General features: G+C 35.3%; 1 protein-coding gene and 1 pseudogene across 1 annotated transcript; both read right to left on the bottom strand.

Annotated features, from left to right (window-relative positions):
• Positions 1-68: 68 nt before the first annotated feature.
• Positions 69-918, bottom strand: LOC107749575 (olfactory receptor 4Q3-like; annotated as a pseudogene).
• Positions 919-3,755: 2,837 nt separating this feature from the next.
• On the bottom strand, positions 3,756-4,703 carry LOC107749580 (olfactory receptor 1468-like). The gene has a single exon (XM_016564751.1). The coding sequence runs from the start codon at positions 4,701-4,703 to the stop codon at positions 3,756-3,758; it is 948 nt and encodes a 315-aa protein (XP_016420237.1).
• Positions 4,704-7,692: the final 2,989 nt, after the last annotated feature.

Raw genomic sequence — 7,692 nt, 5'->3', positions numbered from 1 at the left:
TCGGCAAGTGAAAAATCGGGCTAAAATCGTGCAGTGTGAACTCGCATTAGACTTGAGAAAATCTTCACTCAGATATTCCAATTTTTTTTCTTGAAAAACAGTCTTGTAACTTGTTGGCGTACTGTTGTCAGATTTAGTCCATAAATAAGTGGATTTAAAATAGGTGGTATTAGTAAGAATTCAAGGGCCATGAAATTACGCAGACTTTGAGTCACATCCCTTGAACCATAACTAATGTACATTACATCAAACAAAAATGCAGTTGTCACATTGATCAATGCAAGCAGATGTGGTACACATGTTTGTATGCATTTGTTTCTGCCCTCTATTGACTTCCTGCACTTTCTAATTAAGTAAATGTACGAGCAAAATACCAATACTGCATGTCCAAAATATATAATAATGATTACAAACCCAATCACATTATTTACTGTGAAGTTCACCTTCAATGCTCCTTCAGCGAGTCATGCAGGCAGTGTGTGGGAGCGCCAAATTCGGACCATTCGCAATGTGCTGAATGTTACATTCGCTCAGTGTTCAGGTAGACTAGACGATGCCTCCCTTAGAACACTGTTCTATGAAGCTATGGCCATCGGCAACAGTCGCCCATTAAACGTTGATGGAATCAATGATCCCATGGCACCAGAGCCGCTGACTCCAAACCACCTTACCACCTTGTGGAAAAACAGGAAAGTTTAACAACTGACCAATTTTCACAATATAGCTTTTCAATACTAGAGCCACATAAGGTTAGTCTTGATGTTAATGTAATAATAAGAGACATGCAAAAAATGGAGAAAGCCAGCAGAAAAGAATACATTCAAGATCCCTCTGACTGGTCATTACTGTATGATACTCCAGTGGTCTACATATTGCCACAAACCTGTCATATGCCATCACTGTTAAAGAGCAGGTCATAAGGGTTTTCGAAAAATATATTTTTTGCAGTTTGTAACGTAGCTATCCCTCAATGTTAAACAGTCTGCAAAGTTGTTAGTCAAAAAAGTGCATGATAAATAAAGATATTGTCTGTAGATTAAAAAAAACAACAACAACAACAACAAATGTAACATCAAATCCACTTATGGTAGCGTACATTGTTTTATTATTTTTATTTTTTCAAAACAGCTTAAATCTTACCATGTTCTCTGTCTGAATGCTTCCCGTAGTGTTTCACAAAAGTTTGATTTGGTTTTCAATATATGGACACTGGTCTCGGTAATTGCATTCATAACAAACACTGAAAACCGTTTTAACAAGCTCTGATAAGGTCACTCTCCTCTTCACTTAAAAAAAAAAAATCAATGTATGCCAATCGTTGCCCACATATACTGTAGAATGGCATGTGTTATCTCTCCATCATATTGTCCTTCAAATCTATTGTCAATCATATTTATGCCAAAATGTTAGATCCCAAACTACATTAATGTGTCATGTATAGCATAATTATAAACAAAGCTGTTACAATACAGCGCACAAGTTACTGGTAAAAATGAGGGCAGACAGAAGAGAACAAGTAAGACTTGCTATGATAGGCCTTATAGCCATGGTGCTTACCACTATAGATAAAACACAAATCAAAATTAATGCATATAACAACATGACATACAGCTGCAGCAAAATAACTGTGAACACTATGGATTTATTCCATTTTCTAAGTAAGTTATTTGTAAAATTATATCTGACGTTTAACTAAGTCAAAGCAATGGACAAATACAATCAGTCAAAAGCACCTTACATAACATTGATCCCAGAAAATTGCCATAAAAATGCTAGAATGCCTTCTGTGTGAACGCAAACACATCCCGGGATGGGGACCTAGTAACATTGCCGGGATCAGTCCCGGAATGTGCCCTGTGTGGATAAAAGGCAGGACCAATGCCGTAAAGGGTGTGTCGTAGTGAGAACGTTATTGTGAGACTTTTTTACCAGGTGTTTTTAATGCAGATCAACATTCAACGAAAAATGTCTGCAAACTGGAATGAACACACACACAGAGAGATTCCACAAAATCATTGGCAGTGCAAATGAACCAAAATCAAACATCATCATGTATCATCATGTATTTTCTGGAATCTCTGTGTAAAGGGGCTAAACAGAAATGTCACATCTGCATTTCTGATGTGTGTTTGTCTGCAAGCTGAAACAGTATTTGGGAAACATTCCTCTTGCTGGACAACAACATATAAAATTATGTTGCACTATAGAGATTGGCCTTATTTAACTGAATACTTCTATGCAATAATATTTTGGTGTTATTTCTTGCAGCTGTATATTTAATATTGACTGGGAACACAAGAGTCTGCATTAGTATTGCTGTCATGCTGAGATTTGATATCATGAGTGTAGTTTTAGTTATTTTTTAAACATCAAATTGGACTTTTTAATTTCAAACTTCACAAAAAAGTAACTTTGAAAAGAACCCTGAAACCCAGTCAAATCCAGTATGTGCAGCCCTACTGCAAATGTCAGGTTTCTATGTGGATCAGAGCTTCTAAGCAGCAGCAGCAGTGATTCATCAACTTTGCCATTTGGTGATTGGCTCTTTTGTTTGGATCTCCCATTCATAGTAATACGAAAGAACCGTACATCTGTCTTTGGCCAAATAATGTTCTTTTTAGCAGCATCATATGACCCCTTTAAGGATGACAGAAACCACCAGTGGAACAGAAAGGGCAAAAGGAGGTTCATACAGGGGAGACTGGTGATGGTTGTACAGTTGTAACATCAGTTGTAACAATTTTGGTTTAAACACGGTGGATACAGGAATTAAATCACCAGCATTTATGACCACCACCTTCATAATGTGATAGAAGACATTAAACGATTCTATGTAAAAAAAAAATTATACAAATAAAAATAAAAAAATGGATGAAATACAGTATGATAAAAAATATTATCTTAGTTGCTCCTCTTTTTTGTCTGGTGTTAGTTGTGTTTAGTTGCGTGTTTAGTCACGCTATTGCAGTCTCCTGTGACTATTTGCTTCTCGGTTTGTGGATTAAAGATTACTTTCCTTGGACTCTTGCCTCTTGTGCCTTTGTGAGTGAGCTCTATATAGAAGTACCCTGACACAAAGATTGCACAAAATGGCAAAGTGTATAAGCCAAAACACATTTATCAGAGTGTCTGCACACACACTGTCTGTAATGTTTTTTTAATATATTTGTTCAGATACAGTTTAAATAATGCATCTGTTTTAGTGTACTCAATCCCTAAAGGATTTTGTATCAGACTTTTTTGGGCTATATTGTTCTCAAGGACTTTTTTGTGTTGAAATGAATAAGCCTATTCTTTACATCAAGAAGATATATTTCCATATATTTATGATCAATATATAAAGGCAGTAGTCATAGTTAATAGTTCATAGTAAGAATTGGTCCCCAAACTAAAGTGTGACCATAAAAATATTACTGGCAGAAGAATTGCCTGTGATGTTAATATAGCTATTTTCTCTGTGTCTATTAACATATTAATGTTAGCACCATTTTATAAAAAGCAATAGGTAAGTCAAAGCTATACAGATTTTATTGTGGTTTAGTCATTCCATTGCACCTCATACCTAAGACTGAACACACCTCAATCAAAGTAAAACTCGTACACACAACCTCTTGAGGTTTATTACCTTATATGTAACAACAACAGTTTGACAATTAACAACAACAGTCAAATAAATATTTTTAAAAGCTCAAAAAATCTTGCCTTAGAATGTTAAAGGCCACAGACAAGGACAGAATAGTCTTTTGCCTGAGTATTCACTCAGATATTCCCACTTGTTTCTTGAAAAACAATCTAATAAGTTGTTGCCGTACTGTTGACAGATTTAGTCCATAAATAAGGGGGTTTAAAATGGGTGTTATGAGTAGGAATTCCAAAGCCATGAAATTGCGCACACCTTGTGGCACATTTTTTGAGCCATAACGACTGTACAGTACATCAAAAAACAATGCAATAGCCACAATGAACAATGAGAGCAGATGTGGCACACATGTTTGCATGAATTTGTGCCTGACCTCTATTGACTTTATGCACATTCTAATCAATTGAATATATGAGCAATATATCAATACTGCATGTCCAAAGTATCCCATAATAACAATGTACCCAAACACGTTATTTACTGTTGTAGAAAAACACGAAAGTTTTGCAACTGCCCAAATCTCACAATATAACTTTTCAATAGTAGAGCCACATAAAGTGAGTCTAGCTGTTAATACAATTAGAACAGACATGCAAAAAATTGGAGTCAGCCAGCAGAAAAGGATCCATTCAAGAACTCTCTGATTGGTCATTATTGAATGATACTCCAGTGGTCTACATATTGCCACATACCTATCATATGCCATCACTGTTAATGTTGAAAGGTCACATAAAACAGATGAATAAATAACAAATATCTGGATCATACATCCAACATAAGAAATCACATGATCTTCAGCTAATAAATCATACATAAATTTAGGGTAGAATCCAGCAGTGCCATAAAGTGCGTTTATACACAAATTACATATAAAAACATACATTGGCTCATGAAGTGTGTTTTGTGATATTATAGTGAAAATTACAATTAGATTACACAACACCATTAGGGGATAAAACAGTGCTGTTAAAGAAAAAAACACATATCTGTTTTCCATTGTTTCATTCAGACCAGAGAGTGTAAATACTAAGACACTGGACTCATTCTCCAGCGGTGGCTGCATCTGGAATGATATGCAGTTATTATGCTATTATGTTATTATTATTATTATTATTGCGTTATTGGAAGACTTATGCATGAAAATTGCATTAGTGTTAACTGTCATGAATTATGTAGGTGAGAAAAACAAACAAACAAATAAACTATAATGTAATTCTTAGCTGCACAATGGAAATATCCTCTAACATCAGTATTTTTTTATTTTATTTTTTTTTTTGCAAGACGGTTGAAATCTTACCATGTTCTCCGATTGTATGTTTCCCATTGTGCTTTGTAAAGGTTTGATTTGGATTGCTATATATGGATACTGGTCTCATGGTAATTGCCTTGATCACAATTTTTGAAAACACTTTTAACAAGCTCTCCAAAGGCTACTTTTCTCTGAAGTTAAAATGATTGAATGTCTATGACAATCTATGCCCACAGGTAGAATTGTATGCAGTATTTGTCCATTTAAAGTTTCCAGCCATATTCCTGCTAATATGTCAGGCCCCACATTTACCCATTGATATACAATATGAATCCTATATCATTACAAAATTATGTACAATGTTATTATTATTACTTTTGAAGTCTTAGCAAGCTAAGCACTTCCCTACCAAAGTGTCTACAGTGCACAAATCAACTTACTAGCAAATGCACGGCCACGGGGAGTCAGCAACTAACCTGTTGTGCTAAGACAGGCCTTAATAGTCATTTGCCTTTCAACTATTGATAAAACTAATCTGCAGCAAAAGAAAATGACACACAAATAACAACATGGCATACAGTTGCAGCAAAACTTAAGTAAGCATTTTGGATTTTCCTAGGTTTGTGCATAAAATGGTCATAGAACTGACACTTAACTAGGTCACAACAATGGACAAACAGTCTGCATAAAGGGATAGTCCACCCTAGGGCTGCCTAGAAGAGGCTTAGTTGGCTACAATTTTATTAGTCGGGACAGATCGTTAATGGCTGGTCCTTGAGATAATTATAGTATATCGGGCAGAATATCCAAACATTCGCATATCATTCATCAACCTCAAATATGGCTTTGAAATTGAAACATGTAAGTAGTAGCAACTTTATACAGCCATTCGCTCTAAAGTTACCCTAGATAAATGTGCGTTATTAGGTGCATAACCAAGTGTTTGTGTGGAAACTATTAGCACTCTTATTGCATGACATGGAGGCGCATTGGTATTTTTTTCCCGATTACAGTGGAAACAAATTACACCTTCATTTTTGTTCATTCAGATAGGAGTAATAAATCATTCGAAACAGTCATGGGTCTACTTTTGTTTGTATACACTCACAAAATCAACAAGACGTTGCGCTTTTGTAAAATAAAGAAAACAAAGAGGACGCACTTTCTGCCGTCTCTGTCTTTGTGTACTTGAGCATGGCACAAAACTCAACCATGGCGAAACTCAGCATATAGACTAACTGCCTCACAAAAATAAGAAATATATCTACAGAAAACTTGAAATGTCTACTTTAAAATAAACCAATTCATACTCTCTGATTATGTAATCCGTTTGAAAGGCTCATTTCTCTCAAGGTGTGTCCACTGTACTGCGGAGATGGCGAGTCATCATTCACTTCATCTTTGCAGCAAACACACTGGCTGAGAAAGCACTAGTTTATTAATGAATAATTATAATATCTCCTTGCTATTTTTTCCAACACATAGTCATTACTTTTGCTGGTGCTTTGTGTCAAGCTTTATGCACCATATAGTTATTTCATTAAATTAATATAAACGTGCGACTATTAGTTGACTTGAAAAATCTTTAGTCAGGGGCCGCCCTAATCCACCCAAAAATTTAAATTATGTCATAATTTACTCATTCTAATGTCATTACACACCTGTGTGACTTTGTATTTTCACAAAACAAAAAGCTATTTTAGAGAATGTTAGATTATTTTCTCTATCTCTCTGTATACACTTCTTTGCCGTAGTAACACGAGAAGTCAGTATTATTTCCTAGAGTAGATTATTCAAATTGCTCACTAGGAAAATGAGGTGCAGCTGCCGAACTTGAGTCATCATCGATGTCATGGCCTTTAGTCATGCAGAGCCAGATTCTGGTTCAGTGTCAGAAGTGAAAATTTGTTTATTAAAATTTATTTTACTAATAAAAAAAGAGGCTTTATGTATCGTTTTGTACTTTCATATAAAAAAATTATATTTTAGTGTTACCACTAGCACTGTCTAGAGAGTGAGAGCTAGCACTGAGACAGAGTGAGACAGCTGTGAGACAGCTAGCACTGTCTATCTGTGAGCATCGTTCTAAGCTCAGAGCTGCAGAAAGAGTATGGCGCAAATCAAAAAATCCTACTGACCTTATATGTATATCGATCACTCCTCTCTTCATTCTCTGCTCATGTCTCCACTGCTAAAAGGACATACTATCACAACAAAATTAAGAATTCGCCTAACTCTCGCATGCTCTTTAAAACATTTTCCTTCCTCCTTTGTCCTCCTCCTCCCCCTCCTTCATCAAATATAAATATATATATATATATTTATAAACACCTTGCTACATGTACTGCGTTAGGCTAACCGAGACTTGTCATTTGCACTTATATATTGTTGCTCTTTTGTTAGTTTTGACTGCTTTTATTGTCCTCATTTGTAAGTCGCTTTGGATAAAAGCATCTGCTAAATGACTAAATGTAAATGTAAATGTCTATCTTAACAGAGATATACAATATAGTATTTTGTGGTGTTGTACGTTTATGTTTAATTCTCTAGTTCATTTCCAAGGCAGTGTCATTCATTCAGTGTTGGGCAGTAACGCATTACTCGGTAGCGTGTTACTGTAATTTGATTACTTTTTTATTTAACGCGTTATAATTTTCAAATAATTTTTATTTTTTTTTTACAAGTTGAGGTCTCTATACGTTACTGCCGCATTACATTGCTGACAGAATGCAGTGTTTTATAATCTAGAGATTGTAAAAAGGATGTAGCACAAGTACTGTCGAGTCAAGTGCCAGTGGATTAG

This window comes from Sinocyclocheilus rhinocerous, unplaced genomic scaffold (assembly GCF_001515625.1).
Source record: "Sinocyclocheilus rhinocerous isolate Xijiao unplaced genomic scaffold, SAMN03320098_v1.1 scaffold902, whole genome shotgun sequence".
NCBI classification, from domain to species: domain Eukaryota; kingdom Metazoa; phylum Chordata; class Actinopteri; order Cypriniformes; family Cyprinidae; genus Sinocyclocheilus; species Sinocyclocheilus rhinocerous.
The sequence above is the reverse complement of the archived record's forward strand: the minus strand, read 5'-3'. Positions and strand labels throughout refer to the sequence as shown.